Source organism: Quercus lobata, chromosome 6, assembly GCF_001633185.2.
Source record: "Quercus lobata isolate SW786 chromosome 6, ValleyOak3.0 Primary Assembly, whole genome shotgun sequence".
Classification (NCBI taxonomy): domain Eukaryota; kingdom Viridiplantae; phylum Streptophyta; class Magnoliopsida; order Fagales; family Fagaceae; genus Quercus; species Quercus lobata.
Genome location: NC_044909.1, coordinates 44,149,296 through 44,174,729, shown reverse-complemented (window position 1 = coordinate 44,174,729; position 25,434 = coordinate 44,149,296). Strand labels below are relative to the sequence as shown.

At 36.2% G+C, this 25,434-nt stretch overlaps 1 protein-coding gene across 4 annotated transcripts in view; it reads right to left on the bottom strand.

The window, feature by feature from the left end:
- LOC115995020 overlaps nucleotides 1–25,434 on the bottom strand; it is a 40,641-nt gene that overhangs the window by 4,755 nt on the left and 10,452 nt on the right. For 2 of the 4 annotated variants that reach the window (XM_031119419.1, XM_031119421.1), the window contains exons 10-33: nucleotides 23,942–24,603; nucleotides 23,716–23,830; nucleotides 23,507–23,623; nucleotides 12,958–13,052; nucleotides 11,112–11,263; nucleotides 9,695–9,750; nucleotides 9,400–9,613; nucleotides 7,717–8,136; nucleotides 7,330–7,604; nucleotides 7,031–7,116; nucleotides 6,861–6,947; nucleotides 6,464–6,725; nucleotides 5,943–6,350; nucleotides 5,736–5,832; nucleotides 3,833–4,134; nucleotides 3,015–3,131; nucleotides 2,696–2,863; nucleotides 2,353–2,481; nucleotides 2,159–2,248; nucleotides 1,923–2,029; nucleotides 1,696–1,844; nucleotides 558–640; nucleotides 377–472; nucleotides 145–267 (exon numbers count right to left, since the gene is read on the bottom strand). In XM_031119419.1, coding sequence (XP_030975279.1) covers nucleotides 145–267; nucleotides 377–472; nucleotides 558–640; nucleotides 1,696–1,844; nucleotides 1,923–2,029; nucleotides 2,159–2,248; nucleotides 2,353–2,481; nucleotides 2,696–2,863; nucleotides 3,015–3,131; nucleotides 3,833–4,134; nucleotides 5,736–5,832; nucleotides 5,943–6,350; nucleotides 6,464–6,725; nucleotides 6,861–6,947; nucleotides 7,031–7,116; nucleotides 7,330–7,604; nucleotides 7,717–8,136; nucleotides 9,400–9,613; nucleotides 9,695–9,750; nucleotides 11,112–11,263; nucleotides 12,958–13,052; nucleotides 23,507–23,623; nucleotides 23,716–23,830; nucleotides 23,942–24,603 — 4,410 coding nt within the window. The remainder of the gene's footprint in view (nucleotides 1–144; nucleotides 268–376; nucleotides 473–557; nucleotides 641–1,695; nucleotides 1,845–1,922; nucleotides 2,030–2,158; nucleotides 2,249–2,352; nucleotides 2,482–2,695; nucleotides 2,864–3,014; nucleotides 3,132–3,832; nucleotides 4,135–5,735; nucleotides 5,833–5,942; nucleotides 6,351–6,463; nucleotides 6,726–6,860; nucleotides 6,948–7,030; nucleotides 7,117–7,329; nucleotides 7,605–7,716; nucleotides 8,137–9,399; nucleotides 9,614–9,694; nucleotides 9,751–11,111; nucleotides 11,264–12,957; nucleotides 13,053–23,506; nucleotides 23,624–23,715; nucleotides 23,831–23,941; nucleotides 24,604–25,434) is intronic. The other 2 variants (XM_031119420.1, XM_031119422.1) reach the window with 2 other exon arrangements.

The following is a 25,434-nucleotide window of genomic DNA, read 5'->3' as shown; positions in this document are numbered from 1 at the left end:
AATAAATAACCAAATCAAGAAATTAAAAAAATAACAAAAAAAGAAGAAATTCTATCATCTACAGTCTTGAAAAATGGAGCATGGCAAAGGAATATCAAAATTTCACATTAATTCTCTCACCAGAGTAAATATATCAGATTTTACCTCATCCACCCCAGGGCTGTGATCAAGTTTGATCTTTCGATCTGGACCACCTTCCATCAAGGCAGTTCCCAACAAGGATGGCTCCATAGCCAGTTTCAAAATTCCCTGGTGAAAGCCACTTACCTTCAAGATAGGCAACAAAATATTAATGTTAAAAATTCCAATAATAGAAATAGAAATCAAAACACTGCAAGTGCACTAGTGGTACCAAAAGTTGAGAAGTTAGTTGTACCATTCCATTAAAACCACTTGCTTCTGCTCCCTTCAGAACAGAGTCAGATATTTCAGTGACAGCAGCAAAGAGTACATTAGATCCTGCTTTTCTCAACTACAGAGCCACAAATATTATAGTTTTAGTGAGTGCAGAAGCGCAGAAGCAAACATATCCACAAATTAAAAAATACAAGACTTACAGTTTTTTCAAGATCACCAAAGTATCGTTTTGTCCCAGAGAATCCTTTCCCATCTATACATTTACTTATGAATTTAAACGTACCTGTCCTCAATAGCCAAAGCAGCAAACAGATATTACAACTAGGCCTTTGCAATTAAAACAAAAAGAGAAGGCATTAAGGGAGCTTTAGTGTCTGACAGGGATATCAGAAACACTACAAGCAATTATATGGCATTTCATGTTTAAGTACACGTACAAAACAGAAGGTCAAAACGGCCATGTATTTTTGAATTGCTTATTCACTTTATCTCAGCCAATGAACAGTACAATAAAAACTAAAATTACTCAAAAAGGTAGGAAAGAAATTCATAGCTGGATGCTAGCATGGCTAAACTATTACACCAAATAAGTAAAGATTTTTAACAATGTTGGCATTTTCAATAAGAAATTTATTAGATTATCCCTGTTGTACATATCTTACTTTTAGCAAACTTGTTGCAGTGAATATTTTTATTTTTTTTATTTTTTTGGTCTTCATGCTTCATAGCAGGTCAGGATATTGGAGCTGTTAAATGGCAAAAAGCTAGAAAATATTGTTTCCAATGTACTGACTCAGATTCTCAACAGAAACCAATTCAAGTTCCTGACATAATATTTACAACCATAAAATAAAGACTCCCTGCACTACAAAACCCAGATAAAGCACCACTTTAGTTAGCACCACTCAACAAATCCCAAAAACATCCACAAGCTTCTTGCAAGTGAGACAAAGTGAGACCAATCTGCACTTTACCTAACAATCAGATCCAAATTCTCAACTCTTCTTTAGTGGGCTAATTGTTGAGCCTAGAACTTGTCCTCACCCCCCACCCCCTGCCCCTTTCCTTCTTGCCCAGTGTCCAACTACACACACACTCACAACTATTGCCACCAAACAGTTGGACCAAAGCAGACATGCAAACACCAAAGAAAATCATGATGAATTTATTGTATTAATTTTCATTTACAAATGCCTATAAAGTTCAAATAATTTCCTGGGAGCTTATTAATTCACCACAATGATGAAAGTAACAAGTACAAAAAGGGGAACTTAAACAATACCCTACCCCCAAAAAAATAAAAGATCAGTAAATTAACATATAGCGGAGAAAGAGTACCTAAAGTCAAACCTGGAAGATTCCTCAACCCACGGGAAGGATCAAAAAAAATATCAAGAGAGGATGAAGCCAAGTCATCAAACATAGACACAAAATCTGGTGGTAGCAATTGGCTTCCTTTTGCAATATAGATGGCTCTCATGCCATACCTGGACAATCATATCAATTTATGGCTTAATATGTGAATCACAAAAGAAAAAAAAAAGAAAGATAAACAATAGGCTTACCATGAATAATGTCGCGCACATCTAATACATAATTCACGCATTGTTATCAGAGCATGCGTAACCAGGACTCCATTGAGCTCTACAACCTTATTCTTTATGAAAGGGACCTACAGAATTTTAAAAATGAGGGTAAACAGATGAGTTTAAGAATGAAATAATAAAATGACAGCATAGATACTGTATCAAACATTTAAGCATGAAAAATATCAAGCCTTTTAAAAGCATGCCTGACATACCTTTACCACACTATGCAGTAAAGACCTTAGAGTCTCCTGAGCTGAGCTATAACTTGAGTATGATTCCCCAGGAAGAAAATTTGCAAAAATCTATAGAAAGAGATACAAATAAAGGTCATATTTCTATTAATTTAAGGTGGGTGAAGTCGACTATAATGTGAGAGAGGTGGAGAGAATAAGAAAAGGCATCAAACCTTTATTGGGTGGATCTCAAAATGATCAAAGTAAAACTGCCGACTCTGAGATTTAGATTCACTGAGAGATGTTCTCCAAAATGGCGCAATTCTCATTAATGTCTCCTCATCAAGGTTCAAATCAACTGGCTGTATGACACCAACTCAGAAAATCAGAGGCTAGCACAGTCAATTACACTTGGATATTGTGCTATCAAATCTATTCCATAACATTGGTTATGAGAGTTTCTCACAGGCTGATCACTGATTGTCAAAGAATCCAAGTGAAAAAAGAAAAAAAAATGCAACAGATAAGCTTTAGGAAATATAGGGAAAAGATTAGCATCCACTGCCTGATTTTTACCTGCAAAGCTATAGATGAGTATTTAACTTGTGTAACATTGGAACTGGCAGGAAGCAGGACGAAGACTATTTTGAGTACACAGTCATTTGGCTCACTATAGTCCACCATATGTCTACGAAGCATTGCTGCAAAAGGAGCTCCTACCCACTTCTCCTCCAAATTCAAGGACTGGATTAAATACAACAAAGGCACTATAAGTAACAAAATCTGATGCAAATAATTACCCAAGAATTCTTATAACACTTCACACAATCTGGAAAGAATAGACTGATCGGGATCCGTGACTCTTTTGAAGACATCAAGCATATGGAATCATTACCTGTAAACTGATCTGGTTATATTTGTGCTGATCAGTAAATACAGAATCCATATTGATTTTCCCAAGCCTCATAATTAAGATTGGTGAATTAACTGACGTCTCACTCTCATCTCCATCCTTCAGAAGATTATAACATATTAGATAAAGACCATAAGTACTAAGCTGTCCATCAAAATGAAATTATGTCATTGTAGCATGTACTCTGCACAACAACAGAGCACACTGTTCAAAAGATAAGACTGTAGCTGCCATGGCTTTGAAGCAATATAATAAAATTATTGAGCAACTTTGGATACAATCGCATGGGCGGGGGGACATCATTCCCAATTGTCAAGTGCTATCCACTTAGTCATTCATGCTACAAAATTTTTGGACAGAAGTATTATCCTCTCAGCAGTATTTTCTTTATAGATGTTTTTCATTTGTTTTTGGTGAAATATATAGATGTGGCTAAAACCATACCATATATATTCAGAATTTTATAGTAAAGAAGATGCATCAAGAATCCTTATTCCTTTTTAGTTGGCTGGACATAAGGACAAGAAGTGGAGGTGACATATGACAAGTTGTGCATGTATTTAAATTTTTATTACTAAGAGAAATAAATGTCTAATAATATATGAGTCCCTTGAATATTGCAAACAATATAAGCTTGAGTTTACAATTTTTTTTTGATAAGTAAGAAAGATGTATATTCAAAAAGCTGCTTTATGCAATAAAGGCATAAAGCAAATCAAAGGTTTAAAAAAAAAAGAGAGAAAAGCAAAGAACAAAGAAAGAAACTAATTACAATATCAATAACGGGGAATTGGACTGACCTGTTTTCTACATTCTAGTAGGTGGATTGCCAAATGGGAAACTTTTAGTTGAATCTTTGCACGTGATTTAAGCATTGAATCTCCCTTGTTACTACTGGATATCTCACAAATTCGTAAAACCCGTGTGAGACCATCTGCATATACTTCAAACCCCACCTTTACCATCTCCATGCCAGTAACTTCACCAATATTAATTCTCTGATCTCCAGAATTAGATGCCAATCCTCTATGTTGCCACGGTTTGTAAAAAGACTTCCACGCACGCACCTTATCCAAGTTAATCTCACGTAATGGAAGACTACCTACAAGAAAAACCAGAATATCCAGTTATGTTAATCTACTTTTACAATCCAAATTACCATGCAATTATTGAACCTGCAATCTGATTATAAATAATACATGCCTATATTATTTGGACAATTCTAAATGTGTTGCACCCATCTCATACATGACAAATGCATGGGAAGTATCACAAACAACAACATCATGATTCATCAACATGTCAAACAAAAGGAAGGAAGAGACATCTTCCTTGTTAGGCATAAATTCCAAAGCTCAAGTACAATATATTCTGCATTACACGTATAGTCTAAGAGAGGTCAGACCTTGGTGTGATGGCAAGTTCCCTCCACCCAAGTGAGGTGTCATGGGTTCAATTATAGGAATCAGGCTCTCCAAAAATTGGGGTAAGAAAAACCTTCAACCACCTCTCACAGACAGTAGCCTTGTACACTGTGTATGACCTTTATTTATGTATTCTTAAAACTAGTGTGGTCGCATTGCATGCTACCTCAATACTTCATGTAACCCCAGGGTATAAAAGAGGAAATTAGAGACTTTTGACAATCTATAAACATTTTCAGGTCTTCATATTGAAAGGCATGATGAACCTAACCCCTATATACATACCTATGCTCAAGTGGCATACCTAGGTCCACATGATATAGGTAGAACCATGACAAGTGATCAAATCTTGATCCATTTAATGCAAAAAAAAGAGGCATTATACTCCAATATAATTGTCTCTAGAGAATCATTAATTGGTCAGCTTTGCAAGAACATCACACGCACTGACACCGACACACACACACGCACACATATTTATCCAAATAGATTTCCTAAACATATATCCAAGAACATTACACACACACACTGTTTACTTTTAAAGTTCCATGAAATTTTATTTCCAAAGTGAATGGCATTTGAAAAGTGTGGTAAAGCATGATTTAGGTTGAGTCTTTTAATAGGGACAACTACATAGACATGTAAATGGTGGTAAATTGCATGGGGCCACTGAAAAGGTAGCCAGAACTCAGAGACTATGGTAGTAAGCTTTTAATGATTACATCAACATTTATCATCCAACAGATATGAAACTCTATAAGCTTTATCACATTGTTGAACAATAAAAGAAATTACAAATAATCAGATTGAGGTGTTAAAAGATTCTCAAGCATTATCAATCAAAGAAGAGAGCTGTTCTTCAGTATCCTTTCTCTCTTATTCCACAACAGAAACATCAATACAGATTTGTCATAAATTAGTAATACTATTGCAATTTAAGATAAACAAAGAGAACTCTGACTTTCCTATGTCTACTATAGCAGACCACAGTTCCCCTGTTCTGAGCCAACTCCATATATGAAACCAAAGAGAATATTCATGTATATAAACATACACACACTACAATTTTCGTGTGATTGGGCATCTATATACACATGCATATAACCCACAACTAAGACATTACCCAGAGAGAGAGAAGGAGGTGTTTCAGAGGTAAGGTTGCTCTCCACCATGTTGATTGAGAACAGAAAAAACCAAAGAAGAATTCTAACATTCATTTTGAACTGAATTGCTATGAAAAAATTTAAATTAAACAATCCAACAAGGGATCAGTGAGTACCATTGATTAGGACAACCAGTTTATGTGGTAGAGTCAAATCATCCCAAACATAATCCACACTACACCCAGATTTTAGAACCTCTTGCTCTGATGACCCCTGTCAAATTATCAAGTGATTATTGAAAAAGAAAAAAGGAAGAAGAAAATAAACTTACAGACGAAAATTCCAATTTGCAGATGAGTAAGGAAAATGGAATAATAGCTTGCCTGTTGGTAGAAAGTTATAGCTACATCCCGCAAGCCATTTTCAATCCGATATGGTAGACTGCTGTCTGGCGGTTTTTGGAAGTGCAGAACAAGAGAAGACCCTTTTTCTACTACACAAACAGCTGCAAATTCTGTGATATGTGTGTCTGCAGCTGTTGTTTGATTTGATTTTTGTTTCCTGAACTTCACGAAAAAGCACCCCAAGGAAGCAATACATACCGGTCCTGACCAACTGAGTTCAGGCTCATCCAGTTGAAACCGGATGTATTTTAATGAGTCATGATTAGCATTTCTGTGCTTTCTAATAAAATTCTCAAATATATTGAACTCTCTCCCCTTGCTAATTCCATTCTGCAGCATTAGTGTTATTTTCTGCTTACTGTTAATGTGGATGCCTTCCATGTCATCCTTCAGAGAGAAAAAAAGAGGGGGGAAGGGGGGGTTAACAGACGTCATACAAATTTACAGAGACATGAGCCAAAAGAGAAGTAAACTTTATTATTAATAAATATAGAGTACACCTGTAAATAACATTGACGGACAATGATACTCTCCTCTGATTCATTTAGCACAACATAACGTGGGACCATAGTCACTATCTGAGATGGCAAATCTACTTCACGTAAAAGTGGCCCCATGGACACCCCGAGCTTTGTAATAGATTTGACTCCAGATCCTTCATTTACTTCCAAGCTTATCTCTGTAAGGCCTGATAATGCATCCAAGTCTAGCAATAGCTCTGATGCAGAATCTTTTAACAATTTGAGCTGCACCTTGTTAGATCTGTAAAAACAGAGTACATAAGATGCCTATTACATGAAATTGGGATACCTATAAAATCAGGAAAATTTTAGCATCATATAGGGAAAGATGGAATTCAAAAATTCCTGTTGTCATTGAATAAAGAAAATATCTTACTTCAAGAACCATGATCCGAATGAATTTGGACGCAAAAGTAATCCTAATTCTGGAGAGATGCTGGAACCAAAATTCTCTGCTTCATCCCTGCATATATTTACAACTATCAAAATTTCAGAGTTCTAGAGCAATGCTCAAAAAGTTAAACAAATCTCAGATGAAGTGACTACCTTGACAGAGGCTTCTTATTAGGTGGAAATAAATAAAGGGAAAAATCAGTATCATTCTTCAGGGAATATGATGTAAAAATAGTAGCCTGCAAATAAATATCAGCATTAGATTTCCAGCAAGATCTTAAACCAAGCCAATCAAGAAAGTTGAAATAATTAGCAAATATGTCTGTTTAACTTATATAGTCTGTAAAACTGCAAATAACTAGAAGGTAGCATTCCAACTTATGGTTTATGCACTTTTGACTCTAAAATTATCAAATATATACTAAGAGCTAATGTGGCTAGAGCATAGAAACCTCTAATATGCCTCTGTCCCCACGAGAAAATCTTAAGGAAGCAAAATACTTTCCACCACCAAAATCCAGATCAATATCCAGATAATGGACAGCACTTTTCTTCTTTAATAACTTCTTGATCCAATCACCACTATTCACTGGTTTGCAGCTTGTATTAAAATCAGTTAAAGTAATAGTAAAGAATATAATGGCAGGATTAACATAAAAATCAACTGTTGAATGGCTCGATATGGTTTCTTGGCTCCCAAGGTTATAGCCATTAGTTGTACATACATCTGCAGCACAAGATTACAAAAAAAAAAAAAAAAAAAAAAAAAAAAAAAGGTTTAGAGTCAAGTAACTTGTGAACTAAAGAATATTGCCATCCCATGAAATTTTTGGTCTTACCCCTTTCACTCAAAAGTACATGTATCTTTGAGTACAATAAATTGGACACCTTTAGGGTAGGAAGAAGAAAAATTTCCTTTTGCTCTTGTAATGCAACTGGTGAATCACTATTTTTAAGATGACCCCTTGATTTATCAGGTTGTATAACAGGCACATCTCTTCCAATTCTCTGAATCAGAAAATGCATGCTTGAAACATGTGCACCATTAGATTTGAGAATACAACATGCTGTACTGAAGGAACATTTCATGGATCCAACAAACAAAGCCTTTCGGACTCTATAGCTTAATTGATCGAGAAATCCAGAGAGACAAACTGCCTTTCCACCTTCAAAATCATCTGACCACTCCACTGAAAGTGAATTCTTAGAATTTATTGAGCCATCTGAAAATTCAGGTCTTAATGAAAATAAGAAGTTACCTGCAACATATCAATCACTAATCACATTAATTGCAGGTACAGAAAATAATTTAATGCTCATTGTTCACAAAGAAAATCGCCATTCTCACTAAGGTAACTTATCCAGGAAGAAAAAAAAGAAAAGAAAAAAGCCTGTGATAAGAAGATCTTCTTTCAAGCTTGAAGAATCGTAAAATTATTCAGCACAATCCAAACTCTAGACCATACACCACCCTCACAGATGCATTAAATCCTTTGCTACTGTGCTAGGCCAACTTTGGCGTGTATAATATCTGTTCATTACTTTTCAAAATCCATGATTAATTCCTATTATTAAATTCAGGTATAAAGTTCATATATGACTTTTTCCATATCAAGACCATTAAGGTGGATAACAAACTCAAACTTTCCCACCTAATTATGAAAATTTTCCACTCAAAAAACACATTTTGTGGGAACCACCACTTAAGGTATCCCTCTCCCTAATTAAAGAATTTTTGTCTTAGACAATGTAGTGTGATGATCATGTTTTTCTCAAAGGCTTTCTTACCTCACAATAATATCCATAAATGACTTGTTTTTTGTAAAAGATGGACATTAGTTTGTGTAAATTCAGGAACGTGTAAAGATCAATACACCAATTTTTTTCTCCCACTTAGTCACATTCTATATCTTCACTCTCAATAATGACATACAAGTTTATATAACCTAGAAAAGCAGTACACCCATGATGTGTACCTGTGGGACAAGCCAAATTCTTAATGTTATTTTCCATGCTAGTAAATAAGAGGCAACACCTGATTTAGGGAAAGTGATTTTTTACAGCACTCTCTTCAAAATAAACAAGCAAACACATTACTTTAGCAGTCATATTTTCCCCTTCAGATTTTCAGATATTTTAGGATCACACAATAATCTAGATGTACTTCTCCAATACAGTCAAGGAGTAACAGCATCATCTACATAGCAATATCCAATGAAATTAAACGATCGCATCATGCAAACAAACACTCTAGCCTCAAATCTGATCTCCACTTGAAATCTGTTCTTCTAAAGTGATGAAACACATTTATATAAGATTCTGAGTAATAAATATCATACATCTCCACATCATACCTTGTTAAAGATGATTACAGATACTAATGATAATGATGATGAAGATGATGATAATGACAACAATGGCAAGAAGGGGTTAATGAAAAGAATAATGGAAAGAAATACAGATAACTCTTAAACAAGTGGGGTTTTTATTTGATTTGATGAACTAAAGTTGACAATGCATACCAACACTTAAAGACGTCAATGCCTTCTTTAATTCACCAGACAAATTGACAGCATCAAAAATGGCGATGGAATCATCAATTGTTTCTCCTGTTTTTAGCATCACAGAAGCAAACTCATCTTCATTTTGTTGCGGTCGTCGAAACCGTAGCTCCATAGAGAATCTAGTTTCATTGTGTATTCTTATTAAAGGAGAAACTACAACTGATAAACCATCCTACAAGGATAAAAATTAATATAATGTGAAATTTTTATGAACTAATGAAATTAAAGAGTAGAGCACTAATTGAACAAATACCTCAGATTTTCTTGAAATGTCAACTACAACAAAAGGCCCAGGGTAAACTTTTGAATCTGTTAAAGGAAATAAAGGGATGAGCTAAGCCCAAATAGAAGTTACACAATCAAATTCTGAAATTAATTCTACAAATTAGGAAACTAGCATACAAAAATCAGGTGATTAAATAACAAGATTAAGAAGTCAAGGAAGCTTAACCCATTCATCTCAAGCTGATAAAAAGATACTAAGTGTCATATAAACATACATGCTTCAAGTTCTTGAAAAGTTCCGCCTAAATTTTCTCACAAAGCATTAAAATTCATGGTTGAAATTTAAACAGCCAACGAGTCTCATATGGTACATGATATCCTCACAAAGAATACAATTAACCTTACATGCTACACAAAGGGTAGCACCATGTATTATATAAGCTTTAGAAACTTTCACATCTTATAGTAAATTTTTTTTTTAAAAAAAGCCACCCGATCACTTCTGCTGCTACTTTTCCACCCCACCCCCTCCTCTCTCCCCCTCTTATCTCAAATTTCAGAACCATACATAAAGTAAATCACGAAATAGGAATCAATCCTTTATTGTTAATATTTAAGTAGGCAATTTTCTTGTTGAAGTGTTCACATAAAACCCATATCTGCTATATAGAGTTAAATACAGATAGTGATCCTCAAGTTTACAAGTTACATGGTACTAACTTTGGTCAACACCACGGTGCAGCTAAACACTTTGTGGCTTTGCTATATGATCAGAAAGATTTGAATTAAGGGGGAAAAAAAGAATTAGTATAAATATCACAAACCAGCTTTAAGAATTTCTTGCACATATAAATTCAATTTTTTTTTTCTCATAGTACTGTCTCTTTTATTTTTTGATAAGTAATAAAAAATTTATTCAAACATTAAACAGGAGAGTCACCCAAGTATACATGTGGGGATCAATATGATCAAGAACACAAATTACAAGCATCCATCAAATCATAAATTTAAGAGACGAAATGACTTTCTATGATAGACATCCAATCTACCCATGGAAACTTTTAAACCAGAACCAATGGGAAAGAAACCAATGATTTTTAATTAGACTGAAGTGATGAGATGTTCACTGGTAAAAAGAGTGAATTGATCCAAGTTGAGGGAATGAAAAAAGGTAGAGGAAGACCAAAAATAATATTAGTAGAAATAATAAAAAAGGTCAATTTTAGAAATAACAGAGTATGACTTCAGATAAAATAGAATGGAGGAAAAGAATACATAGCCGACCCAAACTAATCTATTGAGGATCCATAGCCGACCCAATATTTTGGGACTAAGGCTTTGTTGTTGTTGTTGTTGATGAGATGTGTGACTAATGGCATATGGCCAGCAGTAAAAAACAAAGATATTCAATGATGTTGTAAAAAGAAGAAAGTAGTTGAAAATACCTTGGACTGACATTATTCGCGTTCTCCAGGCAAGTGCTTGAGCTTCTAAAAGAGAAAGATGTAGGGGAGAAGTTGTTAGGGATCCAGGAATGGCAACTTGGACTGAAACAAATGGTGATATTTCTGGAGATTGGTTTGTTATATCTGAGTTCCTTGCAATCATGAAATGGGAATACCAATCAATCAATATGTTATATATCGATTCATATGAACATAAACATGCATGTGTGCAAGGCTGTGTAAAAGCACAAACTTTCGATAATTTAGTAATTGCCAATAATACAAACACACATCTTTAATGAACCAACTCAATTACATTTCTAGTACTTGAAAACTGTACTTTGTTCTGGCAGATAATTGTTTTGAAGTTCTAACATTTTTAAAGTTTAGAAAGACAAAACAACACATTATGTTTGCATCCTCGCATGCATGAATGTATTTATGCTTGCATATATGTATGCATGTAGGTAACTAGATGAAACATTAAGAAGACTATAATTCAAATCATATTTTTCCAGCCGCGACATGTCCTTAGCCATCAATATCTCTCAATATTTTAAATATATATGTTAGAAAAATAGTTAAACAATTAAATCCCTTTCCTAATAGCTTAAGCTTTTGGGACAAATGTTAGTTTATCATGGTATTAGAGCATGTGGTCTTGAGTTTGAACTTCATCTCCAGTCTACTTGACATTTAAAAAGTTAAAAAAATCCTAAATGTTGGCCTCACATAGTAAAAGAGAGTTCGGGCATATGTGAAGGGGAGTGTTAGAAAAATGGTTAAATTATTAAATTTACCATTTTCTTATTGCTTAGTGTTTGGGTTGAGTGATAGTATACTAAGGTAGGATCAATGGATTAGATATTATGAGCTAGCCACCTTACCAACAGGTAATCATAAGGCATTATTTAATAAAAGCTAGCGAACAGCCATAACCCAGCCACTTCTTCTTCATTCTTAAGAGGTCATAAAATTAATCCATCCTAAAAAAGTAAAAGCAGAAAATATTCAACCTTTTTCTTTTTCTAATTTTTCTTTAGGAGATGTGACTTATCAATTGGATAGCTGTTGAAATATTACAAATATGATAATCAGCATGCATGATGGGCATGGGTAGGGCACTTGATCTAATCTGTGACCACCGAAAGCCGGGTTCTATGAAAAAATATTGCAAGGTTTATGCTAGTGAACGCTGCAAAGCTTGATAACATGGCTTGGTACACAGGCCTATTGATGCAGTTGTAGATCTAGCTCTTGCCTTGAATCAGTCCAACATGTGCAGGCTGCTGATACATGGTGCACAAGCAGGCAGCCTTAGCAGCATTCGAGGCCATTGGAGATCCAAAAATTGTTGGCCTGCGCTACTGGGCACGTTTGCAGGAGTTAGGGTCAGCTTTGTAAGAATGTGGTTACGGATTAGGCTCTTGTAAGTGAATGTAGTTGCCCATGTGTGCAATGCTTTAGAGCATGTGCTGCAATTAAGACTGTTAGGCAGTTAGGAGTAGTAACCTGCCAGGTTGGCAGGTTGTTACAGAGTTTGTTAGAGTGACACACAGGCAAATGGCTTTGTTATGCTTGTATAAAAAGGGCTGTTGCTCATGTACTCAAATTATGCTGAACGTAATGCAAGTTTTCCCTTCTCAATCCCTCAATTCTCTCTAAAATTCCCTTGCTACTCTCTAAGAAGGCCTGGTTCTGTTGAAGTAACCATTCCCCCATTCCCTAAATTCTTAGGGATCACAAGGTCCTCAAAAGTGTAAGAATAACAAATGTTACACCTACCTCAAGTTGAGCTTGCCTCATGTACATGGAAATGCATGATCATTATATTTTGAGGAGGTACCTTAAAAATACAGAAGCAGACTGATTTCTGGCTATAGTTAAACTTTGATTATTGGAGAAGTGACAAAGAAGGCTTAAGCCTATATGGTTCTCCACCTGTCATGGTAAAGAATAATACAAAAATTAGTTAAACCAGTTTCAAGATTTATCAAAAAAATAAATGTACATATGTGAACAGAGGAGAGGGTAAAAAGAGAATGAAGTGCTGAAAAATCCAACCTAACTAGATCAGTTAGTGATCAAAATTTTATTGAAAAAAGAGAGGGGGATGGGGGAAGCAATAGCAATTTTTATTTTTTTTATAGGTAAAAATACTTTATTGAAAAGAGACTATTTCATGCAAAATGACATGAAGTAGCCTAAAGAATTACAAAAAATACAAAACTTCAGGTACAAAAGGATAAAGATTCAATAAACAATGGAATGGAATATCTATTTGCGAGTCCCCAAGCGCAACCCCAATCAAACAAAGTACCAACAAAATAAGCAAGAAGCTGGTTGCTTGTTCTCTCCATATCCTCAAACGTTCTCTTATTCCACTTTTGCCAAATAATCCACATCAAACATAGCAGACCAAATTCCAAATATCAAACATAGTGAAACCAAATTCCAAATATCTGACGAGTGTTTTCCCAACTAATTCCTCTAACAAATAAAATATCTATCACCCTCTCTGGTAAGACCCAAGAAATAGCAAAAGATTTTAAAGCAAAACTCCACAAATGATAAGCATCTGTGAAATGAATCAAAGGTGATCCACCCCCTCCCCACTACAGTGGCACATGCAACACCAATCCACTATAGTATATCCTCTCCTTCAAATATTGTCACAAGTAAGAATCTTCCCCTAGCCGCCTTCCAAACAACGAAGACACTCGCCGTGGGACCTTCACACCCAAAATACCCTTCCAAGGGATAGGGACAAAAGGACCCCTCAACACACCATAAAAAGAGCAAGTATCAAACTCCCCATAGTTCTTCAACCTCCATCGCATCCGATCTCCATCTGGTATCCAAGGAAAATGACACTTCAAAAGATGAAAGGAATGCAGCCAGGTTGATCCAACTACCAATCATTAAAGTCCCGACTCCTGAGAGAACCATACACCCCAAAACCACCCCTCCCCTCCAACCTGCCTCACCAACAAAGACCCCATAGATGCATCCCAGTCAATAGAGTTCTCGTATAAAAGGGGGAAAGCTTCTTTCAAGGATTGGTCACCACACCAAAGATCATGCCAAAAATGAATACGATTCTCTATACCAACCTTAAACCAAATATGCAAACCAAACATCTCCCAACCCATTTTAATACTCCTTCAAAGACCACGTCCATAAGACCCCTACCCAACATATAACTCCAACCCCCATCCATTCTTCCCCAAATTTGAAACAATCACAAACCCCAAACCTCCAAAACCACTTACCCAAAAATGCTTTATTAAATGCAGTAAGTTTCCTTATACCCAACCCTCCATTTGCCATAGGGGTACAAACGGTACCCCATGCCACCGAATGGTGCTTAGGCTTTTCCCCTAAACCTCCCCACAAGAAATTCAGGTTTAGCTTCTAAATTCTATTTGCCACACTAGTTGGGATAGTAAATAAAGACAAGTAATAAATGGGCAAAATCAAAAGTGTTTTTTTCAATAAAGTCAACCGACCACTCTTTGAAAGATATAATTTCTTCCACCCCGCCAATCATTTTTAAAGCTTCTCCAAGATAACATTCCAAATCATTGTCAGACTTATAAGGAGCTCCCAAAGGCATACAAAAGATAAGACATCACCTTACATCCAAAAATATCCGCAAGGCATTAATATAATCAACTTCCCCTACAAGAACCATCTCACTCTTATTAACATTAACTCTCAATCCTATTACCGCCTCAAAGCAAATCAACAACCACTAATCTGCTACAAAGAAGCATCACAAAAAATAATGGTGTCATCCACAAAAAATAATGGTGTCATCCGCAAACAACAGATGTGACACACACAACCCTTCAGCTCCTACACCACTTGCCTTAAATCCCATGATGAGACCAACATCCTACTCAAAACTTCTGTTATGAGTTAGTATAAAGCTGGGGGCAAAAGGGTATTATTATTGTACTCTCTTTATATATATAAATAAATAATATTTTGTGTTAAGTAATTAATTAATTAACCTTAAACACACATTTTACCACAACAAACCAAGATTCTTTTCCTGGACCGGCTCCATTGACTGATTTCGTGGTCTCACGACATTGTATCATTGTCGCCTGACTGCGATTCAGTCACGGTTCTAGTCATCTTCCTCTAGCGACACATGGTAGCCACCAGCTGTAGCTCCTACCCTCGCGCCACCGGATTTTCAGCCTATGGTTTCAATCTGATCTGTCAGGGTTTTAATCTGTTTGTTTCTTTAGTCTATGCCATATAGCATAATTTTAGAGAATATTTCATTAGTAAACACGTTTTTGAAACTATTTAAGAAACTCGCATCTTGAGTCTTTGAGACTCGAGTTTGGTGACAAACTCAAGCCTTTAAGGCTCGAGTTTTAGTGTTGACGTGGAACAATTTATCCACATGGAACTCGATTTTCTTAAACTCAAGTTCTATAGAAGTAGATTTGAAGAAGGAAGAACAAGAACAAGAAACAGATCTGAAGAAAAAGAACGGAAGAAGAAGAAAACAAAGAAAAAAAAGAAGAAAAAGAACAGAGACGATATCTGGAGTATGCAGATCCAAAGAAGAAGAAGAAGAAGAAGAATAGAGAGCACGATCTGGAAAATGCAGATCCGAAGAAGAGGAAGAAGAAGAACAGACAATTTGGACGATTGGATGTGGAGAATGCTGAAACTCAAGTCTTAAAGACTTGAGTTCCATGTGGATTTTTTTCCATTTCAGATTGCCACCACTTGCAACTCGAGTCTTAGAAACTTGAGTTCCATCTTTGAACCGAGTTTTAGAGCCTCGAGATGCTAGTTTGCTAAATAGTTTTGCAAGATTGACAACTAACTTAAATGTTCCAAAAATAATGCTAAATGCCAAAAAAAATTCTTTATATCCCCGGATCCACTAGTTTATTTGTTTACTACTTTACTGTTAGTTTTTTTATAAGAGTGTTGCTATGGAATCAAAACCCACCAATTTCTTATTGTCTCCAAACATGTTATCTATTACTTCTATTGGTCTTAATGTAAGTAATTACGCTCAATGGGCCCAAGCTGTTGAAGTTTGTCTTCTTGGTAGGAAGAAGTTCAATTATCTAATGGAGGACCCACCTCCATCTACAGATTCTAAGTATGCTGATTGGAGGGCAGAGGATGCACATATTAGAAGTTGTTTGTGGATAGTACAGAGCCTAAAATAAGTTCTAGTCTTGTATTCTTGTCCACAGAAAAACTTGTGTGGCAACAGGCTCAAGAGTTGTATTCTGGTGTTAATAATCTTCGTCATATTTATGATCTTTATCAGAATTATTTCTCTATTGCTCTTAATGATTTATCTTTGGAAGATTACCATGGGAAGTTTAAAAATATACGGGAAGAACTTAATCTTTACCAGCCTATTTCTTTTGACATTAAGGTGATGCAGGACAACCTAGGCTTCCCACCTAGATTTGTCCCACCGTAGACCTTAGGCTTCCCACCTAAGGTGTTTGGATTCAGCACCAAACAAACACAATGAAATTTCTACAAATAATCTAAATAATAATAATCATAGTCTGTAATACAAAAGAAATCATCTGGAACTTTATATGCAACTTCCAGGAATCACAATGATAAGGATAAACTCTCCTAAACAAATCTTAAACAATCTCAAATACTAATCTGATAACCCTAAACAATCTCAAATACTAATCTGATAATCCTAGACAAATGATAATGATAAACAACTAGTCCTAACCAAAATCAAATATCAATCCAAACTAAACAAATAACTACGTTACAATCTAAAATTATCCACGGAAAATCTAAAAGGAAATATTGAAATAACTTTTGGTTATGCTCCTAAATTTTAAGGCCAAGCACAAACAGAGGGATTGCATGGATATAGCTCGTTTCCTCTCTCATTTACCCTCCATTTTTTATCCAATTAACGCAAATATTGGGTAGTAGGGACCTTTCCTCTCTAGGTGAAGTATTTAGTCGACTTAGACAGGCCTCTTCATTATCATCTAGTGAGAAATCAGTCTTTACTATTCGTAAGGGAGGTGATAGATCTTCTAGAGGTGGCTGTGAAGGTAGAGAACAAGGCTGAGAAGGGTAGATCCTCAAGTGGTTGTATCTTCTATGCAAATTCGCCATATTATGGAAAAACTTAGTGTTATTGTCACCCTCCTTAAGCCACAATACTCTCGATTTTTGTCTCCAAGATATCTCTTCCAAGGAAACGAGACACTCCACTTCAACTTTCATTTCCTCCCTTTGTCTCCTCTCCTCGTGCGTAAGTCCATGGACGCCTTCCTTCTCATCTAACCTTGCCAACTTGTCTAACAATTTCTTCTTATTGACCCCTACATTCCCAAACTCCATTCTATTCCATCTTTTCAAATCTTCCTTCAACACCTTCATCTTATTAGCTAGCACAGAACTAGGAGTCCAATTAAATGTATATTGGTCCCCCCAAGCCTAGACATTCTCAACAAACCCCACAATTTCAAACCAGAAAGGACTCTTCCCTCTCACCATTCCCCCATCCTCCAATAAGATTGGTGTATGGTCAGAAATTAGGCATGGCAAGACCCATTGCATCGCATCTGAGAAATGCTCTTCCCAATCCAAGGAGATCAACACCCTATCAATCCTGGACATTAAAGGAGGTTCTGACCCGCTAGTCCAAGTAAACCTTCATCTCTCAAGAGGCAAATCAATCAAATTGTGATCTTCTATGAAATCAGAAAATTCCACCATTGCCAAGCTAAATCTAGAACAACCCAACCTCTCATGCAGATAGCGAACCAAGGAATATCCCATCTATGGCAAATCTCAATTAATATCTCCCAAAAATGTCATCCAACACTATCATCATTAGAACCACAGACCCCTCAACATTGCCACTCAAACCCATCCTCCACCCCTCACCACCTACAAGACACCGAGCAAGTACCCACCACCACCTACAACTTCTCCAACAACAATCCATCCCACATAAAGCACTTCCTCAGCAGTATTGGAAGCATCAAGCACAGCCTAATCCACATAAGAGCAACTCCACAAGCTAATAACCATCTGCCTATCCAATACATCCAGATTCGTTTCCTGTAGACACACCACATTGCATTTCCAGTCCTTCAAAAAGTTTCTTACCACATCATGTTTCTGGAGTTATTCATACCCTTAATTTTCCTAGATACAAGCCTAAGCTTCATAGGAAAAACAAAACACCCTAACACCACCCAACACCAACGCCCACAAAAAGGGAACACTTTCGCCCTTCATAATTTATAAAGGAAATTAAATTCCTCAATTCCCTAAGTATCCGTTTTTGAACAACTTATTTAGTCTTTTGCTAAAAGTGTGCTAAAGTATACTTGTACTTTAAAAAAGTGAGAAAATGTAAGGTTTTAAAAAGTTGTACATAAATGTTAAAAAGCAAAAAGCTAGCTTATAATCTAGTCCCAAACACACACCAAGTCCTTTAACATTAGCGTTTGCAGAACAGTGCACACTAACTACTTTCCCTTTTTCCTTTTTAGCAGCCTCCATCTTTGTTCCCAATTTAAGTAATAAAGTCACACATTCTTACTCATGTTGATCCAAAGGGAGGCCCACCATTTTACTAAATCCATGTTTATTCGATTCCATAAATCCCAAATGTACCACCAACACCTTCACCATCTATCTGCTCCCCCTGGTCTGCCACCACAATAGCATAGTCAACAGGATCCATTTTGGCCACCAGTTCACACTCCAAAGGGCTACCAACCCCAACATTGTTCATCAATTATAGACAGAAGCTCTCAACCAATATTATCCCATAATTGGAAAAATATTTCAGACTTAGAACTAATACCAGATGCACACCAATAACCAAAATTAGTCTTTCTCAATCTGCTTTCATTCCGAGTAGAAGCATTGTTGAAAATGTCTTTATTGGCCCAAGAATTGGTTAGAAATTATCATAAACCTGTGGGTCAGCCTAGGTGCACTATTAAAGTAGATTTGATGAAAGCATATGATTTAGTGGATTGGAATTTTATCTTAACACTCTGTTTGTTTCAGCAATGATGTTTTCTAAAAAATGAGTCATTTTCCAAAAAACATTTTCCATAAAACTATCTCATTTTCCTATGTTTGGTAGCAACCTTAAATGAGTTGAAAAACAATCTTATAACTTACTTTATTAAGCTTGCTGTGAGATAGAGTTGTTTTCCAAAAAAAATTAGTGGAAAAAAATCTCTTAACATAAGCCATACTTTTTATGTTGACTAAAGATAGTTTTCTTTTGACTCATTTATTCTAATGCTACCAAACACTAGAAAATACGGAAAACTATCTTTAAACAGTGTTTTCCATCAATACAAACAGAGCGTAAATACCCTTGCAGCAATGAAATTTCCTGAGAGGTTTATCAAATGGATTGAAATGTGTTTTACTTCTCCAAAATTTCCAATTGCATTTAATGGTTTCTTAGTTGGTTATTTTCAAGACAGACTCTACTTGTGACAGATTAGCAAAAAGGGCTGGCAGGGTGATTTGTTATGTGTTTTCTGCAGAAATCAGTGTGAAACAAGGGATCATCTATTCCTTGAATGTTTTTTCTCTAGTAGGATCTGGAGGAGAGTGGTATGTGATTGTCTTAGGCAGCAAGTGTGTGTCCACTGGCATAAGGTAATAAAATGGAATCAATAGCTAGGAGGGTAAAATGTCCAATATAGAGTCGGTAAAATGTTAATTGCTGCTGTTTTATATCATTTATGGAGACAAAGAAACAATGTCAGATTTTTGAAAACTCAGTTAACTGAAGACCAAATGGAAAAAGGCATTAAGAATGAGATAAAATGGAGAATTGAAGGGAATATTCCAAAGAAAAAACCTTCAGAGTTTTAGTGCTATCTTGGTCTTTGTTGAGTTGTAGTTAGTCTATAGTGTGGTTTGTTTGTAGTGTTACCAATAGATTTCAATTGTGAGTTGTTTCTGTAGGCTGGTCTGGGTGTGCAGCTGGTTGCTGCTGGTTTATGTGGTCTGAACTTTTGTACTCTATTCTTCTTTGGTTAATAATAATCTGTTATTCATAAATAAATAAAGAAATACATCACTATGTTAAAATCAGAGGTTCTGGGAAATAAATTCTAGATTTTAGAGCTCTCTATCATATTTCAATTCGTTAAAGGAAAATCATTAACAGAATCACTTTAGATCTGTCTTTTTTCTTTTTCTTTTTGGGATTCTTTGACGCAGGACAACCAGAACAAAATGAATAGAAAAATAAAGGATATGACTTAGAAGCCAGCACCTAAGCCTTACTTGAAGTCAGCACCAAGGCCTTGCTTGAAGTCAGCACCAAGCAGGAAAACCGTTAGGAGTCGGCACGTAGGGTGAACTTGGAGTCAGCACCAGACCAAAAAAGAGACCAAACAATATTTTTTATATATATTATTATGTGTGGTGTGGGCGCAAGATTTCTGGTGGTGGAAAAAAAGTACAGTGAATGTCTTTTCTTTTTCTTTTTTTGTCTGGTTCTAGAGGATTGACTACGATAATGCTTCAAACAGATAGGTGTTTGCTCTAATACCAAAACTGAGGCAGGACAACCAGAACAAAATGAGACAACAAGAAAATAAAGGATATGACCCAGGAGTCAGCAACTAGGAGTCTGTTTGGATACCGCTTATTACTGAAAACTGAAAACACTATAACAAAATAATTTTTAAATGTGTGAATAGTGTCGTGGGACTCAGTTTTAAAGAAAAAGTTGCTAAATGAAGGTACTTGTGGGTCCCGTAAACAGTGCACGAGTGCACGGGACCCATAGAAAAAAACGCTTCCGCTGGGAAATGCGCAAAACGCGCTTCCCAAATGGAGGCTAAGCCTTGCTTGGAATCAGCATCAAGCGGGAAAATCACTAAGAGTCAACACCTATGGTAGACCTCGAGTCAGCACTAGACCAAAAAGAGACCAAACAACCATTTTTTTTCATTCATCAAAATATCAACTAACTCCTCAAGGAGTACAATAGGTTGCTTATAAAGGATTGTTATACCATAGTTCTAATTGGCTAGGAAACCCTAATTGCCTTATTACAAAAATAACCTTACTTCCAAATTAAAATACTAATAGCCTAATAAACTACTAGGATCTAAAACATAAAAATACAATTAACTTTCAAAAATAAATAATACTAAATAAAATCTTTTTGCTTCTCCCACATCACTCATTCTTCTGCTCCTAGATAAGAGAACATGGTGAACGCCCAATAGACAATTGCTACTTATCATATCGTAAACCTCCTTAACTTAAATAAAAATCTTTGAGGACATTAGTAGCAACTGTATCATTTTGAAATCTTTCAAAGTTGCATAATCAACAGTACTGTAATTATAATGGAAATACATACAAAATACTAGATCTCTAAAGTCGTGGTAAGTAACACACGATATTTGCCTAAAAGTAACAACATACATTATGACTACATTGATTCTAGATTGCAATCAGGGAGAAAAAAAATATATATTTTGTCAGATAGGGTCAATTATTCTTGTTTGATAATTTTTTTTTTTTTTATAAGTAAAAATGTTATATATACGAATGGTTACTCTATGCATGAAGAACATAGAGCAAACCCAGAAAATACAAGAAGGAGAAAACAAAGAAAAAACAGAAAAGAAAACCAATCAACAGATTAATTACAAAGAGAAAGAGAGCTAAGGAAAGAAGGGAGAGAATCACTAGTCGTGAGTCCCCAAGCCCGAGACCAATCAAAAAGAATCCCACTAAAAGAAGCAAGCATTTGATCACCGGAACTATCCAAATCCTCAAAAGTCCACCAATTCCGTTCCTTCCAAATACACCAAAAGATGTACAACGGAACTAAATTCCATATCTGAGACAAGTACTTCCCCAACCAATTCCACCAGCCAAAAAGCAAATCTGGGATCAATCTAGGTACAACCCAAGATAGGCCAAAAGTTATAAAGACAAAGCTCCATAACCAATAAGCCATCTCACAATGAAGAAGTAAGTGGTCTACCATCTCTCCACAATGTCGACACATAATACACCAGTCCACAAAAACCAATCTCCTCAATCTCAGGTTATCACCCGTTAGGATCTTATTCCAAGCTACACACCAAACAAAAAAGGAAACTCGCCCAGGGGCCTTTACTTTCCATATAGCTTTCTAAGGAAAGACAATTGAGGGAGAATCCCTTAATTTGTTATAATATGACCGGATATCAAAATCCCCATTAAGCTTCAACTTCCAACTCATCCGGTCTCCCACATCCATTGGAGGAGTATTAGCTCCCAATATACGAAGAAAATGCAACCCTTCATCCATCTCCCAATCATTAAATTCTCGAATAAAACGAACATCCCAAATTCTTCTATCCTCCGCCCCCCTGCCTTGACAAAGAAGCTTCTACAGATACCTCCTTATCAATGGCAATACCATACAACCTTGGGAAAGCCAATTGAAAAGGTTGATTCCCACACCACCCATCCTGCCAAAACCTCACTCTATTCCCCAACCCAACAACAAACTGACAATTTTTGCTAAAATCCTCCCATCTCATTCGAATACCTCTCCACAAACCACACCCATGAAATCCCCTACCCGGTTTTGAGGTCAAACCCCCCCATTCTTCCCCATATTTTGAAGCTACCACCCTCCTCCATAAACGATCCTCTTCCCTCCCAAACCGCCACAACCATTTCCCCAATAAGGCCTTATTGAAAGTAGTAAGTTTCCTTATCCCCAAGCCACCATTGGCTATAGGTGCACAAACTTTATTCCATCCTACCAGATGAGTTTTGCTATCACCCCATAGAAAGTCCCTTTGCAACTTTTCAATTCTATTAGCCACATGAGTAGGAATTGTGAATAACGATAGAAAATAGGTAGGAAGACTAGATAGCGTACTCTTGAGTAACATCAATCGAGCCCCCTTAGACAACTACAGCTTCTTCCACCCGGCTAATTTCCGCTCTAATTTTTCCAAAATAGGATTCCAAATTGAAGGGGAATTATGTGAAGCCCCCAACAGCATGCCAAGATAAGACATAGGCAACTTTCCAACTTTGCAGCCCAAAATTTCAGCCAGGGCATGCACATCATCAGCCTAATAAATTATCAACTTCTGCATACATATGCACCAGCTTTTTTTCTTTCTTTCTTTTTTCCCTACTGTCCAAGAACTCCATAGAGATATTTTTTTTCTTTTTTGAGGCATTACACATCACAACGTTGATAAACTATAAGTCCACTCCTACAATATCAATTTTACATAAACTGCACAAGCAAATGCATGCCTATTAATGCAGTGACACATACAAACATTATAAAGATATATATATTGATGCTTCATATAGATCAATAACATAGCAGAGTAGCAGACCTTGCAGCAATTGTCCAGAATCATGGAGCTTCTCAATGAAAAAGGACCAGCCAAATCTAGTTTCCCAAGTACAAAGAGAAGCTTGTCCAGTGAAAGCTCAGTCAGGGATATGTTGAACTGCTAAGTGCCACAATACAGATTGTTAAAAATGATGTAATTAAGAAAAGCGTCCTAAAACAACAATATTGTTAAGGAATCATGTTCTTAACCTCTCCAACTCTGCAATAGATATGAACAGGAACTCCATGTGAAGTTTTTGGATCCTGAATCTGGAAACTGGAACGGTAGAATATGCATATTTCAACTGGGGAAAGAAATTCTCTCCTACAATTTAGAACCAAAATGGAAGCCTTATAAAAAGATAGTTAGATGGGAAATCAATGTCAAAGAAAGGAAAGTGGTAAGAAAGTAAAAGTAGCTGGACTAAATACTCACCAAGAGTTTCTTTGGGCATCAAAGTAATATATTGCAGTACTGGATGTGCTTATAACCCGGGTTTTGGTTGATAGAACATGTATAATAATTTTAATATTACTGATGCAACCACGAAGGAGAGGAAAGATGTCCTTTGTATCCAAGAGTTGAACAATGTTTAGAGAAATTTGGTTAATAGTGATATCAATGCAAGGGAGAATTTTACCCAGTAAAGAAGTGCTATCTTCACCCATGTGTGCATTATGTTGCAGACTTGTTTCAGAAGCTTCCATGGGGTGGCTATCTAGCTTTACAACATCACGAGCTATGGAAGGATCAGTGAATACTTTCAACTTGAATGGATTTCCAGGCTTCCTAACAAACTCTAGAACTCCATTAACAAAAGCAACAGCACAATCATTCTTCTTATTCACAAGGTAAAAGGTCCCTCTGACCAACTGATTGTAATGCTCCCACTCGATATCTCCATCATAACTTTCAGGCTTACAAGAAAGTGCTCTCCAAAGCACCCACCCACTGTCATTAGTGCTGGAGATGTCAACAAAACCTGATCCTGGCCTATAGTTCAACCGCAATGGCTCCCCTGAGTCATTCTTGGCATGCAATGATATCAAGGAGAACCACGGAACTCGTGATTTCCATCTTTGATTTTGGTACTTGACCTGTATAATAAGTTTTAACAGACTTCATACGGCACATCATGATGGTATCTGAAAGACTACAAAGAACAATCAATGATTCCCACTAGAGAAATGAGGGAATGATGAGTTGTTGGATCACTACTTGTTGCAATAATTTACAAATCAGACTTCTTTACTGATGATTCTATGCAATATTACTTACTCCAAAAGTAGCATTAAAGCAACTGCTATGTGAACACTACTAATACACAACCACTTTTTCACAGGAGGTGATTTTTTTTTTTCATTTTTTTGGTTGGAGGAATGGGGGAAGTGAAGAGACACAAGAGAGGAGCAGGAGAAGAGAAACAACCTAAGAGTTCAAAAAGGAAATGGAAAGTAACTTATCAAAAAAAAAAGGAAATGGAAAGTAAAAACATTCACTATTCAAACATCTCAAGAGCTCAAAATGCAACATCTCTTACAAACTAATTCTATCACTACCTGGTGACATTCCTCACCCCATTATAGCCCCTTCAACTAACACTAACAACTTCTCCATGCTACAATATCATATCTTTGTTAATACTACTCGACCAATTTGAAACAGCTCTATATCTGTATAATGAGGTTTCCCAACAAAAACGACTCTTACTTTCAAAGCCCACATGGCAAGACTCATACTTGATCTCCCACACATCAAGAAAAAGTGAGCAGAAAACAACTAAGCTATACTGCCACATACTTTTGGAATTGACACCACAATCATTTTCCAGCTAGCTTTGCTACAAGGAGACGGTGCCGCCCAACTGTGCTGCAATGCTAGAGCACCATGTAACTATACTGACCCAATGAAGCTGACTTATCAGGAAA